This window comes from Pholis gunnellus (genome assembly GCF_910591455.1).
Source record: "Pholis gunnellus genome assembly, chromosome: 20".
NCBI lineage: Eukaryota > Metazoa > Chordata > Actinopteri > Perciformes > Pholidae > Pholis > Pholis gunnellus.
Window position 1 is genome coordinate 5,072,886 of NC_136547.1, and position 17,208 is coordinate 5,090,093.

Below are 17,208 nucleotides of genomic sequence, written 5' to 3' on the forward strand. Positions count from 1 at the left end.
TGATTTGCTCTGTTAAAGAGCGTTAGTTGTGGGTTGTTCATTGTTATAAAGTAATGACCATGACTAGGGGTCCCTCTCAATACACATAAGAAAACTAGCTCCAATGCTGACACCATTAACGGTGGACAATATATTTAACTGCCTGTTGAAGACAGACAGCACTTGATCCGGCTTGGTGTGTGAAAAACTCACATGTACAGGAAATTGAAACCGTTATACAAGATTAAATTCAAGAGTATGGATTTTAAATGCAGAAAAGAGAGAAGCGATAACTCAATCGAACCGTAACATCGGCCTGTGTAGCTATATATTGCGACGTCTTCCGGCAGTAGAAGCCACACTGTCAAAATTTCTTGCGAAATTTTCTAGTTATGTACATATTTTCCTGTTTGACGCTGCTTTAACTCTAGTATATTCATACACGTAGCCTAACGATATTACCATTCATTTACATTGGCTGTTGTATGACGCTACAATATCAATATGAATGTCAGTCATCAATGGCCTTTGCTTTAAATATCATTTTTAAATGTCACCACACACTCTCTATTTCACTTGAAGTCATCTTCTAATACTTTCCGACTGTATTGTAGATTGCATGCTATCTTTGTGAAGCTCATAGTCTAGTTTTTGTTTTAGAACATGTGTCTGAGAGGTAATATATCTTTGGTCAGTTGCAATATATTGTAAGCTATTTGTAAACATGTGACAACACTGTAGCATCATTATGGTCCACAGTCAGCCTCCCCTTAGTTGTAAATGCATTTCTCCACTCACTCCCTTATTCCACTGTTTATTGGCGCACACATCCACACACTGTTTGTGTGAGCACAGCACACTGCGGCAGTCAGCGAAAACTGTCATTTGTGACTCGTGCTCTAATGCTCGCTGTGTCTTTTCCTGCCCTTGCTTTGAGCGCAGCAGCCAAGCGTCAGCGGTTCACTGTGTGATTCTATGAAGCCGAGACACAAGGCAGGCTGTGCTGATGCGTCCAGGGCAGACGTCTCTGCTAGTAAAGCTACTTAGAACGGCTCCATAACACTCCAGATTTCATTCCTGGTTTTAATGCGTGAAGCAAAATAGGATCTCTTTTTGTGTGTGTGTGTGTGTGTGTGTGTGTGTGTGTGTGTGTGTGTGTGTGTGTGTGTGTGTGTGTGTGTGTGTGTGTGTGTGTGTGTGTGTGTGTGTGTGTGTGTGTGTGTGTGTGTGTGTGTGTGTGTGTGTGCGTGCGTGCGTGCGTGTGTGTGTGTGTGTGTGTGACCTGAACCGCTGGAGGACCCGTCTCTGAGACACCCCAACCAATTGTCTAGTCCATCAAGAAGTATTTTTATGATCCACAGTGTCGAAAGTGTCAAACGCTGCCGTAGGATCCGATAACACCAGGACTGTTAGACTACCCGAATCATTACCCAGGCCGATGTCATTCACAGTCTTGATGAGAGCAGTTTCAGCGCTGTGACGTGAGCAGAAACACGATCGAAAGCTATCGAGGACGTCGTTCGTCTGCGAGAGAGGATCGCGTCAGAGCTGCTGTGACAGAGCACTTGAATCATTGCTGCAAATTGTGTGTGTGTGTCTTCCTATATCCATGCATTACTGTGCATTTGCATCTCCAAAATTCCTGTGTGTGTGTGTAGGGGGGGGAGGAGCACGCTGCCTGCGAGGGTAACCTTAATAGGGTCGGTGCCTTCAGAATCGTTCCTGTCATCTTCACAGAGGACTCTGGCTCCATCGCTGTAATTGCAAAACGCTGTTACAGCTCCCCGAGTGAGCGTGTCACAGGAGACAATGTATATTTTATGGAGCCACTATACGTGCTCAGGCTTGTGTGTGTGCATGTAGTTTGAAAGTTTGTCAGCTCCATCACACTACTGCTATATGTACACAGTCTCACAGTGATGTAGTCTGATTTTCCCTTCTCGTTCTTTGTTACTCCCGGCCGTCCTGCAGCCTCGTCCCCTTTATCCTCATCTCTTCCATGTCCCTTTTCGTCTCTCTACCCCAGGTGCTGTCTCTGGGCGCAGATGTGTTGCCAGAGTACAAGCTCCAGGCCCCTCGCATCCACAAGTGGACGGTGTTGCACTACAGCCCCTTCAAGGCGGTGTGGGACTGGCTCATCCTGCTGCTGGTCATCTACACCGCCATCCTGACTCCCTACTCGGCCGCGTTCCTCCTCAACGACCAGGTGGGGTCCCGTCGAGGGAAAGAGTCTCTGACGAGCTTGTTTTATTTCTGTGGCCCGATCACTAAAGTGTTTCATTGGGCTTTACATCTGTACAACATAAGATCCTTAGACTCTCGGCAAATGAGCCAAGCAGAACAAAAATACAAAAAGTGATACATGAAGTGATATTATACACCGATGATTTCCACTTTCTTGTGACATGGATCTCTGGTAAAAATAGAGTCAGTTGTAGCTTTTGTTTTCTCCTGATTAGTGTGTTGAGGCTCCAAAGCTTGGATCCTGCTGAAAGCCCCGTTTTTGTGTCACTTCTTAATTTTTTTGTCGACACGTGTATGCAAATGATCCTAAAAGCCTTAACTCTAATCCATTTGAAGGAGGTAATCAGACGGAGCTGTTCTATTTTTAGGGCATTGGCTTATAATTCTCTTCTCCTGTCTTTTCTTCTACTCTCTTCTGTGTTCTCTCTTTCCCTTGACTCTTGACTCCACTTATCACCTTACCTTTTCCTCTTCTCTCCTCTCCCTTTCTTTCCTTTCCTCTCCACTTCTCTCCACTTCTCTTCTTTCATCTCCTTTTCTCTCCTCTCCTCCCCTCTCAGGAAGAGGTAGCCTTGCAGAGCTGTGGTTACTCCTGCCCTCCTCTCTATGTGGTGGACCTCATGGTGGATATCATGTTCATTATTGACATCCTCATCAACTTCAGGTCTGTCTTTAAACACACGAGTCTACAGTGTAGTAGTAGTAGTAGTAGTAGTAGTAGTCACAGTGTTATTTGTAGTAGAAAGTGCTAATTCCTTAGCCCTCATGCTCTGGCCTCATTACACTGTTGTTAGAGCTCTCAGTTGTAGCATTAGTGAACACAGTAGTGATTATTAAAGTAAATGGTACAAAGTGGTTTTCATAGTTGCAGTAGTAGTGTCAAACGTCTTATCAAAACTATTAATGTTAATATAATGTGCACTCCTCCTCTCAGGACAACATATGTGAACATTAACGATGAGGTGGTGAGCCACCCGGTGCGTATCGCCGTCCACTACTTCAAGGGCTGGTTCCTCATCGACATGGTGGCTGCTATTCCCTTTGACCTGCTGATCTACCGCAGCGGAGAGGAGGTATGTCACCGTATAGGGAGAGAGGGGTGAGGTGTGAGGGGGGGACAAGACAATCTGTGGGGAGATGGAGGGATGAAGAGAATGAGAGAGAGATGTCGTTGCATTGACATTGTGTCTTTATCGAAAGAGATGGGTACAAAGAGTGAAGAGGAGGGAGACAGGGAATAAGAGGACGAAAGAAGAAAGGCAGAGGCAGTTTTTGCTTCATCCTTTAATTGTCTCCGTGGGGAGGTTGATTTGCAGCCGGCTGTGGTGGAGCGTCAAAATATAACGTGTCTACCTTACGAGATACGAGGCAGTGCACAAAATGATTAAACAATTAATCACGTGTTTGTTATTGAAAAATAAAATGATCTGCTTCCAGCTTCTCCAGTGTCAGGAGGTTAAGGTTTTTGGATCTGTTTAACATCATTGGAAATGTAATAATGACTTTAACTTTGAGTTTTTCGGATAAAACAAACAGTTCAAAGATGTACGTTGGAGTCAGAGAAATGTCTTGCTTTGTCCATAACTTCCTATTCATTTCCTAGGAAGTTTCCTTAGAACTCTGACTTTGCCTAACAACCACTCCCTCTTCTCTCACTCTCTACTGAATGTTTGAGACACTCTATAGTAAGAATCATCATTTTGTGTCATCATCCACAGCTGAACAGTGGCACAAGGGTCATTGTTACATCAATAAGGTGTGACACATTGCATTATGGGATTCTAGTGAGTACATGCCATGGTCACAACATTTTATTCGTCACTTATTGTTTTCCTGGTGTTTTTAATGTTAAGATGCCGGCCGTGTTATCCAGAGGATTGTTTTGTTGCTGCTGTTTAAGTTCCTCCTGATCAGAAAAAGCCCTACAGCAGTGCACTACTGATTTTGTATTGTTTTATTATGTTTTTATTATGTTGCAAATGCATTCTGTTGAGCAACCCTGTGTTGCACAATGTCGATAAATCATCCTTGAAACCTATAATCCTTGAAACTTTATGGAGCATAACTTTTCTGTAATATAATTCAAAACAGTGTAGAATGCATCTAGTGCACTTTATAGTTAACAATGAGTGAATCTGATATTAACAATAGATAGGATCAGAAGCTATGGACATGTAGAATTAGAAATGTTTCCCTATTTTTAATAAACCAAAGGATGTATCAATAGATTGAGAAAATAATGAGCAGATTAAGTTCAAAGATGAACATCAAAGCATGAGGCCGAGATATCCTGACTTTAAGACCCTAGAATGGGTCAACCTCCACAGATGCTGGATCCTATAATTCCCATGATATGATAGAATCTTTCATTAGACCTTTCCTGAATCCTCCAGTTTGTAATGCAAGCTGTCTGTGCAAAATATCTCAAGGCCAAAGAGTCTTTTTTTCTAACTTAAAGGGGACGTGTCATGCGGTATATCCTAATGAGCCTGCATGTGACATAGGAAGGGGAGCCAAATCCGATTGGCTCATTGAATCACATGTTTTCTGGTCTAGACAGCCCACAAAACAAACTGTCTGGGTTGTCTTATTTTAGTTTGCGGGTTGGTAGTATGTGTTACCTTAAAGAAACCTCCGGAGCCACAGAAGACATTACGCAACAGCTGATGAGTAAACTGAACTGTGTAAAATCATTCAAGTAAAAATAATCTCTGGTTGCATCCCTAATGCAGTATATATGTGAGGCAGATACGCAGTGAGACAGTGAGGTCCAGACACTGGGTACTGAGGCTCTATGGTTTGCTGAATGATGTGCAGTGATGGAGGCGTCGGTTGGAGAATTTAAGGAAGTGAGAGGCAGGGTGTCTGGAGGAAGAGGTGGGAGTTAGGAGAAAGAGGCAGGGGAAGTGAGTTAGTAGGTTGCCGGAGCCCTCTGAGGATACTTCCCACGTAATGAGGATGAAAACCACGGAGGCCGAGGTCCGTCCCTCCACACAGCAGCTCAGCTCAGGCCAATCCCATTGACAGAGGAAGCACCACTTGGAATGCATCTGTTGGTAATGGGATGTCTGTAGGTAATTCAAAGAAGTGTTATTAATAGAGATTAAGCCACCCACCAAGCCAAAAATGATGAATGTGGAAACTCCCCGACATTGAAATACTGCCCGGTGGGAAGCTTTGCCAGGATTCACTTCATAGAGGCCGCAGAGCCAAGAAAGTGGAGATTTTCCTCACCAGACAACTATTATTTACTGAGAGGACACGCACACACACACACACACACACACACACACACACAGAGCAGGACTATAGGCCCCCTGCCAGCGCAGTTCTCGTCTTGTTATTTATTTGTCGTATGGACACGGAGGAGGGGGGGGGGCAGGCGAATACAAGTAGAAAGGACAGCCCACAGTAATGAAATAAAAGTCAGGATTTACCACCTCCGCAACACAGGGCCGTGTGTGTGTGTGTGTGTGTGTGTGTGTGTGTGTGTGTGTGTGTGTGTGTGTGTGTGTGTGTGTGTGTGTGTGTGTGTAAATGTGTGTGTGACAGGATGACAGCAGGCGGGGGAACGCTGGGACGAGATATCACCATTTTCTTTTTACCAGTCTTTAAAATACCTCCTCTCATCACCAACAACCGACGCTCTGTCTCTCCCACTCCCTCTCAGACCACCACTCTGATTGGTCTGCTGAAGACTGCTCGTCTCCTGCGACTGGTGCGCGTGGCCAGGAAGCTGGACCGCTACTCGGAGTACGGCGCGGCCGTCCTCTTCCTCCTCATGTGCACCTTCGCCCTCATCGCTCACTGGCTGGCCTGCATCTGGTACGGTGCCATAAGAGTGTCTGGTGAATCAGACGAGGTTTCACAGACGGAGGAGTAATGTGGGAATGATCGCGTGTCTGTCTGCACGCTGTAGAATGGGTGTTATATGGGGGCTAGTGCTGTCACAATATTGAAATTCTCAACTTCAATACACTACTTTAAATATATATATATATGTGTATTATTATGCTTTTTATTTTGTATTATGCCTTTTTGTTGTGGTGTCAATCATCAAGTTTATTTGATTCTAACCACAGTTAAATGGTAGAAATTGAAACAGCAGAAAATTTGTATTTGTTCTGTTTCAACATTTCTGAATCAATAAGACATATTTTTACAATCGCGTTTGAAAATCCCTTTAGTGTGCCTTTTTACCTACTGCTAATTATTGCTAACATCAGCAGTTATATACATGCATACATTTTTTTCCCAGGTATGCCATCGGTAGCGTGGAGAGGAGCGGTTCCATTGGCTGGCTCCACACACTGGGGGACCAGTTGGGAAAGACCTACAACAGCTCCATCATAGGTACTGAGAGAACTAAGCACTACAGTAGTACTGGTTAGAGATGTTGGAGTGATTCTGTCGACCTCAGCTTGAAGCAAGTTAGTAGAAAACATGCTTCACCAGAATCAAATTGTGTTTGGCTGTGATTGTGGAATGATCTTCAGCGATCATCTGTCATTCTGTCAGACCAAGACTATTTTGTGAAATATTCGGGTTAGCTCTAAATTCATTTTACCCTCCAGGTTCGGGACCCTCCATCAAAGACAAGTACGTCACAGCCCTGTACTTCACCTTCAGCAGCCTGACCAGCGTGGGGTTTGGAAACGTGTCCCCCAACACCAACTCTGAGAAGATCTTCTCCATCTGTGTCATGCTCATAGGATGTAAGTCCTGATGTTATGCTAGAAGTAGATGTAGTAGTGTTTTAATAAGAATGTCACTGACAACTGCTCACTTACTTTAGAGTGCTTTAAATGGCGTTTTTGCTTTTTCACTTTGACACCAAATCCTCCTCCGTCGTGTTGTCGGTCAACTCTCCTTACTAAGGTCACATGATAAGTGAATCCTGCTACTCTGCTGCTGTACGGAGGAGACACTTTCAGTTCATAATTGTAGCATCTGTCACAAAACGGAGTATTGATAACTCCCTGAAGTATCTCATACATTTCTTTTAGTTGATGAAAGTGGGAGCTGATGCGTGAAAATGAACTAAATTGGTTTTATTTATTTTGAAAGAAAAATGATGGGGCTGGCCCCATAATTTTTCGGGGCCCCATCATTTTTTTGAAGATAAAATCTTCAAAGATAACGCCAATTCATTTGTGCGATTAGTTTTTAGATGTATAGCTGTTCTTAACCCGTTTTCCTCTACAAAAACATTACACAGACAGCCAAGACGTCATAGCTATGAAAAGGAGCAAAACAACGACAGAGATGCAAAACAGCTGCAAAGAGACACAAAGAGACCTACAATGTCTATGAAAAGAGACTAAAACAACCATAAATAGACACAAAAAACTACAAAACTACAAAAAGGGTCAAAACAACCACAGACAAAAATAGCTACAAGACATTTTCAGTTCAATTATTCTTGCTATAGTTACAGCAGCTGCACAAAGCCATAGATCATACTTTACATTCTGAAAGCATATCGCTTGATGATTTATTAATCAAATGAATCAGCAGGGATTGTAATATCCCCCGTCATACTCATCGCACTCATCATTTTGTGTTGATGAAAATAAAAGAAGGAAAAAAGCATATATTTCACTGTGGTTGCAGTTATCCAAGGGTAAAATCAAGGACTTAGAGGCACGCTATTTCAACTATGGTGTGTTTGGGCTGCAGTCCTCGTAAAATGTAAAATGTAAATTAAAGAAGTGCAAGGTTCTGATGCTCTAAAATGAAAGTGCACTTTGAAATGTCAATGAGCATTATAAAACCTCAGAAAAAAAATCTGATCAATTGTGTCCCTTGTGACAGCACATGTGTAAAATGATACATACACACACACGGCGGTTTTAGTGGGTGATGTGGACAGTGATGGGAGCTGACAGGTTGAGAGGTTAGCAGGATCCAAGTTGACAACAGGACAAAACAGGCTCATGAAGGATACGACACAAAACACTCTGTCCTCTACAGACAAAAGCCTTTTAGACCAGTCAAAGTCTGGCTGCATCTGTCCTCCAGAGGACTGACCACCTCATCTCAACAACACTGTATGAGCTGAATTATTCTTATAGTAGGATTACTATAGATAACATAGGAACGACTTTATAGTCTCCAAGTCAAACAATGTATCCAACTGGGTCAACTGTATTTGATTTAGAATCCTACTTAAATCGGCCTACAACATATTTCAAGTTTATTTTTTCAAGTCTATCTTAAAAGGTTAGGTTTTGTCAAGTCTGACTTAAAACAGTGCTCACATGCCGGTACTGTATGTACACTGATAAAGGCCTAGTTTTTGGACTCTGGAATCATTCCTCCTGTCTATACCGGCCCTCAAGTGATCCCCAGTGATTACGTGGTTGTCCTGTCAGTGTATAACGGAGAATCTGAACTAACTCTTTAAAACACCAAAGTCACACAATGACAGCAACAAACTAACCAATCGAGGCAGCGATAGAGCAGAAACGTAATGTCCTACGAGGTAAAATTACTGTTTTTGTCATTGGAGGCTTTGAAGAGGGCATAGATAACGAGCTACAAAAGCAGAAGAGCCCCCATAATGTGTGAGGCCACGTTGCCCGATGAGTCGAACAACTCTCACGCTCGCTTTGATCTCCTCAACAAAGAGGCCCCGCCTCCAGTGGACCATCAGTATCCACAGTGGATGAGAGGAGAGTGAATGTGAGTCAAGCTGCTGGGCCTGATGACATCCCTGGTCGTGTACTGAGAACATGTGCGAACCAGCTAGCTGCCATTGCGGAAGTGTCTTAAACCTGCATTCTCCCTACTGACCATCAGGGGGCGACTCCTCTGGTTGTATAGAAGTCTATGAGAAAATGACTCTACTTCTCTCTTGATTTATTCCCTCAGTAAACATTGTAAACATGAGTTTATGGTCTCTAGTTTCAAGTCTTCTTCAATACAGCACGATGTTCATTTAGTAAATGATGGTCCATTTAGAGTCAAACAGACCATAAAGCAGAGTATGCTTAGGGCGGGGCTACTGTGATTGACAGGTCGCTGTCATTACCAGAGACGTATACGTCGCTCCTCAGCATTCCAAATATGGTGACTTCTGTTTATCGGTTGCAAAACCACATGGTCGACTACCGTATTCCAAGATGATGAAATCAAGGCTTCAAAACGGCGGTCCTCAAACAGTGGGTGACGTCACGATGACTACGTCCACTTCTTATATACAGTCTATGAATCACACCTGCTTCAAGACAGCCACCATCGTCTCTGTAACTAAGAAGTCTACAGTGTCCAGACTAAGTGTTGGTCCCTGTTGGACAATGACAATAAATTAACCTTACAACCTTGTAACACACTGACTATGGACCAACTACCTCATCTAACCCCACTTCAATGGATCCGAACGATCCCTTTAAGTGCTAACATGCTTTCTAAAGTTCAGCCGAGGCTAATATAGGGCTCCAACAGTCTGAGTTGTTGAAGTTGAAATCATTTTAGTGGGAAATTCCCTCTGTGTTTCTTACTAAGTCGTGGTAGAAGGGATAGTTACACAAAGTATTGATTATACGTCAAGCTTAAAGAAGGCGTGAAATTAGCTTTTTATGCCAAGACACGCTATTTGATTGTTAGCTTATCTCTGTAAGTCAATGAGCACAGTGACCAAGATCGAGGCTTCCTTTCTTTTTTGGATGTTGTAGCACACCAGGCCCTTGTGTTTAGAGAGGGCACTATCACATCTATTCCCAAGTATAAATATAACTTAATGATAATAACTTTATTTGCGTTGCACTCCCATTTCTCTCATTTTGAAGCACTATAAGAATAAAAATCATTCAACAAATAGTAAACGTAGATAGACTAATAATAAATATGTTCAATTATATCATCTTTATATAATAATTATATAAAGATGCTATATAAATAGTTAGGACAGTTAGTTCCAGGCTGCAGTAACGCTGAAAAGACGGCGACAGCGCAGATGTAGAAGACCGGAAAACGCTGACCAATCAGGGCAGAGGAGGGGCTTGAAGAGACAGGCGCTAAAACAAAGCCTTTTAGACAGATACATGTACATTCTGACAGACAATATGAGAGAAATATTGCATTTATTTGAACAATAAAGCATGTAAACATGTTCTCGTAAAAAAAACAGTTACAAGTATGAACCTGTAAATGACCATGATATGTCCCCTTTAAAAAGCTGTGTTTTAACTGTTGTATTAACGAGATTACACAGCTAATATCAAGCTCCGTTATTATACCACCAGCTGTCTGAGCTTCCTCTCTCTCTTCTTTTCTCTCTGTTTGCTCCTTGCCCTTCGTCACTTACAGTATATTTTATGAAACATATCACCCCAGGGTGTCAAGCTTAATAATATATTTATTTTCAGATGGAGAAGACAGTCAGCTAGAAATATGTCAGGTCACATCAGTGTATCGAGTACCCGCGCGGCGCTATACTCTCTCTTAATGTATATGTGGCTTTCTTTACTTCCTGCCTACCTTCACTTGCATCCTCCATCCTCACACGTTCTAAATCCTCACGTCTCACCCTCTATCCCCGTCTCCCACCCTCCAGCCCTGATGTACGCCAGCATCTTCGGGAACGTGTCCGCCATCATCCAGCGGCTGTACTCGGGCACGGCCCGCTACCACACACAGATGCTCAGAGTCCGGGAGTTCATCCGCTTCCACCAGATCCCCAACCCGCTCAGGCAGAGGCTGGAGGAGTACTTCCAGCACGCCTGGTCCTACACCAACGGCATCGACATGAACGCCGTGAGTACCCGATCCTGCACGCACCTGGGACCAGTATGTGCGCACCTGGTCCGCTGTGTTGTTGCCTGTGCATATCATCAATAATATGCACACACGCTCAAACTTATGCAACTAGACAAGAGTACTTGCATCACACATGGACCTACATCGGTTTCTTCACATGCATGAAGGCCACGCAATCTTTTCTCATACAAGCGTAGAGTCACACCTGTCAGTGGATGCAAACGCACAGAATGAAGGGGCGCTTGTTGTTGATCTTTGCTATCTTCACAGCAGCAATGTTTCACTGCATTGTAAGTCATCATAGTTTCAGCTCAAAAAGCACACTTCACTCAAAGTATCTCTGCTCATAATTTCAAGAATCCTTTCCAGCATCCAAATGTCCCCGTCTGAGCACGATCAGCTCCTCGCTGTCTATGAAGCCTCGCAGATGCAATGAGAAACAATAGACTGTATATAGGAAGTGGACGTAGTCGTCGTGACGTCACCCTTTGGTTGGTGGACTGCCTTTTTGAAGCAACCAATTTGGCATTTTGGCCGTCGCCATTTTGGTCTTTTGCAACCAGTGAATAGAAGTGACCATATTCAGACTGCAGAGGACTGACGCTGTGGTAGAGACACCACACACGGCTTTGGTAGCGACCTGTAAATCCCAAGGTAGCCCCGCCCCAAAGCATACCCTGCCTATGAACTAAATGAACATCATGCTGTATTGAAGAAGACTTGAAACTAGAGATTGAGACCATAAACTCATGTTTACAATGTTTACTGAGGTAATAAATCAAGAGAGAAGTAGAGTCATTTTCTCATAGACTTCTATACAACCAGAGGAGTCGCCCCCTGATGGACACTAGAGAGAATGCAGGTTTAAGGCACCTCTGCATTGGCTTCATTTTTAAGAACTGGAGGTGGCCGCCAGGTGTAAGCACAATATTTCATCACTAAATTCCTTTTTCATTTCAGTGTAAGAAGTGAGCTGTTGGAGTAGAGAGGAAACAAATTGGACATATTATAGTTAATATTCTCCCAAAAAGACTAGAATTGAAAAACAATGACAGACAAGGCAGTTGACGACAGTACTCTTTGTAGAAAAGATATTTTACATTTAGCAAACAGCAAAATTATAATTAATGTTTACAAATTAGTAGTAATGATATGATGTAATTCATGTTATTATATCAGTTTATTAACAGTTAATAATTGGTTTGTAAATCATCTATAAACATTAATTAGATAGATAGTTAGTTTCTGGTCCATCTACGTATTATTTATAGATTTTTTACAAACAATTTCTTAAAGGTTTACAAAACATTTGGTCATCATTGACAAATACTTAATACAGTAAATACAATGTTTTAATATGTGCAACAATAAAAAGTGAACTAATACAAACAGAATGTCTGTTATCATCTCAGCTATTATACAATATGTAATTTATAAACTAGTTTTTTTATATCACACAAAGTAATGATATAAATTATAGCTGCACTAATAAATGACATTAAACAATAATAAATATCATGTCATTGTTGACAGTAAAATAACATTTTACTAAAGTTAAATGAACTATGAGTTGACTATTTATTAACGAAGGTTGTTATTCAGTGTTACTGGCAGTTATCTACATATACAGTGTAATATGTAGAGATATACAGTCGCCTGTGTGTACTTGGTTGCAGCTGTAGAGTGGAGTGGTCCAAGTGTCCCAGAGGCCATAAAAACACTACTTTTCCTCACTAAACAGAAGCTTTTCTCAGTAGAAAAGCTACAGCAAAGGCCACGATGATGTATCCCGACAGCAAACATTTATACAAACAAACAGCGTAGCCTTGAAAGTCAGCAGAATGCACCAGCACATTCTGGGCCACCTCACACATCAGCAGAATGGTAGTTGTGTACAGGGAGTAATAGCAGGCAGTTATTCAAATCCACAAGATGGAGTTCTTAGGTGGGTCGTGAAAGGTTATACTCATGTTATGTTCATTTACATGTTTCTTTATTTTAGACTGCCCTCAAACCAGGCCGTGCACCAAGGTGTGTGTGTGTGTGTGTGTGTGTGTGTGTGTTGGGGGGGGGGGGGGGGGGGGGGGGGGTTACTGCACTGATTCATTAAGAAGAGGTGGAGGTAAAAGGCAGTGAGGCAGTAACTCAGAGCTTGATATCGGGACGAGAGGTGAAAACATGCAAGAGAAAAATGTTGAAAGTAAGAAACGGACGTCGGCCTGTGGAGAGATGAAGACGGAGCCCATTTAAGGCGGACCTGAAGAAAGAGAGGAGACATAAACGAGACACGGAGAAAGAGAAGCGCTGTGTCGCAATATTTCTTTGACAGTTCTGTTGTCTGCAGTCGGCCAGAGAGTTACGGAGCCCAGGACCTGCTGCTTTAAAGGAGCTGGGGCTCTTCTCCTGCTTGCGGGGAACTCATTAAAGTTGCACCAATTCTTCATATTAATTACACTCCAAGGGCCTGCAGACTCTCTTCCGGTGGGCCTTCTGTTTCAAATCATTTTGCTCTAAAAAAAAAGTCCTCGCAAAGGCTCTTTGATAGAGAAAGAAGCCCAAACTGCTGACGCTGGTCCCTCACCCCGAAGTTAAACTCATAAAAGATTTTAATTGAAACAGTTACTTCCCTGAACCAATATCATAATAGTGTAATAAATGTACGACACTGAATGTCCCGTGAACGTTCACCAGCAGGGACAAGAGTAACCACTGTAAGGACTTTTTTTATGACTCCTTGCAAAGCCTCCATAATCTGTGACATTTGTGTGACATTAGTTTGATGTTCTGGACACACAGCATCAGTCGGTAGCATGTATCAATACTGATGTAACCTTTCACTTTCATTTCATCCGCTTTCTTTATCCCACCTCTCTCCTCTCTCTCCTTCTACTTCTGCCCCACTCACTTTTCCTCACCTCCCTTCCTTTTTTATTCTTTACTTCCTTCTGTCCCCCCCTTACTTTTCTATCACTCACTCCTTCCTTATCCCCGTCTACTCCCTCCCTCCCTCCCTCCCCTCTGCTCCCTCTCCCCCAGGTGCTGAAAGGTTTCCCAGAGTGTCTCCAGGCGGACATCTGCCTCCACCTGAACCGGACCTTGCTGCAGAACTGCAAGGCCTTTAAAGGCTCCACCAAGGGCTGCCTCAGGGCGCTGGCCATGAAGTTCAAGACCACCCACGCACCACCGGGGGACACGCTGGTCCACGCTGGGGACGTCCTCACGGCCCTCTACTTCATATCCAGGGGGTCCATAGAGATACTGAGAGGAGACGTGGTGGTAGCCATCTTGGGTACAAAAAATATATAGATTTTTATATTGATCTGTCAATGTATGTTTTACTGATTACCAACTACTGTAGCCCCTGTTCCAAGGGAACGTTTAGGTTATTAGAAACAAAATCTGAAGCAAGAACATGACAACTCTTGCAGGAGATGACTTAAGGGTACAAACAGTTTGGTCCAATACTTGAAGTTCCATTGCAGCCTGTGGGTGAACTCAGGGCTGCTTCCCTATGACCTCAGTAGACTCTGAGAGAGTTCAATATGCAGCAGAACTCTTGTCTCTTTAGTTCATGCTTGCGTATCTCTTTCTGGGTGTTGTTGACTCTGTTCAGACCTCTCAACAATATGTTCTAGCCGGTAGCGCCATCTGCTGGAGAGCACACGGTGTTACTGCTGATAGTTCAGAGTCAACACAGGACAAAAAAAGTACTTTTCTAATCTGTGAAAACAATTGTTTGCTGCTGTTATACTCCTTTAGGCCACAAGAGGCTGCCGTTCACCACTACTCCATGTGTTAAACAGGACTTAAAGTATTCATGTTTTATTCCAGATGAGAATTATTTTTTGCACTGGCCCCATAGAGCTACCGTACATGCCACCCTCATATATCTGGGTCATACAAAATAACTATAGAATAATAATTGAAGTAAGAGACAAATTCACTCTCAATGTTAGGATACCTTACATAGATCACAATTAAATAAAAGATTGTTATGGTTGATATTTCTGTTCACCTAAAGAGCGGTTTCATTATTGTTATGTAGGATTTGTTGGTCAAAAGTTGACCCTGGTTTTACTGGCTGCTGGTGCAGGATGAAGTAACGACTGAAGATACGGAGCTCTCTCTCTTTCTCGTCACCTTTCCCAGGGAAGAACGACATCTTCGGCGAGCCCATCAACCTGTACACCCGGCCGGGTAAATCCAACGCCGACGTGAGGGCTCTGACCTACTGCGACCTTCATAAGATCTTCAGAGAAGATGTTCTGGAGGTGCTGGACATGTATCCGGAGTTCGCGGACCACTTCTGGAACAACCTGGAAATCACCTTCAACCTCCGAGATGTGAGTTTACAGCCTCGTCAAAGACGTGCAAATATACCACTTGAACGGTAGCTCTGTTGTTGTTATTCTCTCTATCTAGCCGTGTTCTATAATGCATGTTCCCTGTGCTGTTGTAATCGAAGCAAAGATGTAGCTTTAACTTTTGCTTTTGTTGGTAGAATTTATCTTTTAATAAAGTCCATTTAATGCTGGTTTCCAGACCAACATGATCCCAGGCTCTCCGAGCAGCGATGACTCCAACTGTGGGGGTTTCAACAAGTTACGCAGACGCAAGTTATCGTTCCGAAGACGTACAGAAAAAGGTAAACCTTCCTTTATTGCTAACCCTAACCCTAAAAATCACATTATCTGACTTTTCAATACAACTTCAGTAAATTTCATTTGATGATGCAGTTCATCTGGCTATCTTTGAAAAGTCACTGACCGATCTCACTCTTTTTTTATTTATCAAAATCTTTCCTCAGATGAAGCAGACGCCGGAGAAATCAAAAAGTCCCATAAATCCGTGAGACGGAGACAGAGGGAAACATCCAACAACCAAAACCAGGAGGGGGCACCTAAGCGGCAGTGGCAAGCACACCGAAGCTCGGTGTCTTCGCACTCCAGCGGCGACGAGGTAGAGCTACATCTTGTCTAAAGTATTTATTGTATTGTGGTGACCGTTGTTCCATAAAAACTGGAACTAATGTCCTTGATCTTCACTTCTAACAGGGGGGGGAGACCATTATGAACAGACTCGCTCCTCCGCATGCTGAGGCCACGTCCAGGAGCTTCAGCGAGAACACCGAGGCCGACGGAGAACCCGAGACTGGGAACACCTGCAACGCTCTCTCGGGTAAAATTAGAACCAAACGGCGTGCACCTGTCCCTGTGAATTATACAGTAACGCCCCATCCTGTGATTTCACGCAAAGTCACTCTCTCCGTCTGTCTCCCGCAGGTGCGTTCTCGGGCGTGTCCCACATCTTCAGTTTCTGGGGGGAGAGTCGAGGGGGTGGTCAGTACCAGGAGGTTCCCAGCTGCAGCCTGGCCTCCCCCCCGCCCCTCAACACGCCGCTGCACAGCCTGAGCCGGCAGCAACGCAGCCAGCTGGACACACGCCTGGACCTGCTGCAGAAACAGCTCAGCAGGTACGGCGGGTCGAGTGTCGGGGTGTGGATCCCTGCTGAAACCCTGCGGGGCATCGGACAGTTTGAGACCCTTGCTTGTAGCCGGCTGCCTCTTGAGAAAGTCTCTCACCCCGAGCCGTGTAGCCTTTAGCTGGATGAGGCTCCTTTGTCAGGACCTGTTGTGACCACAGGCTGTGTCTTAAAGCCTACAGCTATGAAGCTGAAATGTTGAGGAGTAGCGGTGTGTAAGGAGAGAACCCCCCCCCCCCCCCCACCCCCACCCCAACATACTGAAAATATCTTCACATGTGGCAAAGTCTCTGTTTGACTTCAGAAAGTGGAACAAAGCTCCACAGGATGAGTCCTCATTAGCTGTATAGGGGCCAGCAGGCTTCCAGCTCTCCTGTATGTGTGGAGCTCACTTTAAGTATTCCCACAGTAATGAGATATAATAAACCTTCAGACTCCTTTTGTTCCAGCTCTAGAAGTAACAGCGGGATGGGAGAAAGAGAAATGCAATGATAGCAAAACAGAGTTTAGAAAAGTTTAAGAATTAAAATGAGAAGTTTTTGCGAGAAGTGGAGGGTAGACAAAATAATATGTCCATACAGATGTTAACAGCAGCTCTGAATGCTAATGACACGCTAACTTCACGGTTGAGATCCGGGGACATGTGGTGATTTACTTCCTGGTTCAGCTTTTAGCTAGTGTTACCATGGTTACTCTCTCACACAGTATCTTCTTTACAAAGAGCAATCATACCAGACGTTAATA

General features: G+C 43.6%; 1 protein-coding gene across 1 annotated transcript in view; it reads left to right on the plus strand.

Moving 5' to 3' along the window:
• The window catches only part of kcnh2b (potassium voltage-gated channel, subfamily H (eag-related), member 2b), a gene marked incomplete at both ends in the record, with an annotated part of 205,837 nt that overhangs the window by 186,705 nt on the left and 1,924 nt on the right, over window positions 1–17,208 (plus strand). The window contains 13 exons of the mRNA XM_079181271.1: window positions 2,006–2,185; window positions 2,784–2,887; window positions 3,158–3,296; window positions 5,894–6,048; window positions 6,482–6,576; window positions 6,798–6,938; window positions 10,781–10,980; window positions 14,020–14,272; window positions 15,133–15,326; window positions 15,526–15,628; window positions 15,791–15,942; window positions 16,053–16,161; window positions 16,266–16,455. Of these exons, the coding sequence (XP_079037397.1) occupies window positions 2,006–2,185; window positions 2,784–2,887; window positions 3,158–3,296; window positions 5,894–6,048; window positions 6,482–6,576; window positions 6,798–6,938; window positions 10,781–10,980; window positions 14,020–14,272; window positions 15,133–15,326; window positions 15,526–15,628; window positions 15,791–15,942; window positions 16,053–16,161; window positions 16,266–16,455 (2,015 nt within the window). The remainder of the gene's footprint in view (window positions 1–2,005; window positions 2,186–2,783; window positions 2,888–3,157; window positions 3,297–5,893; window positions 6,049–6,481; window positions 6,577–6,797; window positions 6,939–10,780; window positions 10,981–14,019; window positions 14,273–15,132; window positions 15,327–15,525; window positions 15,629–15,790; window positions 15,943–16,052; window positions 16,162–16,265; window positions 16,456–17,208) is intronic.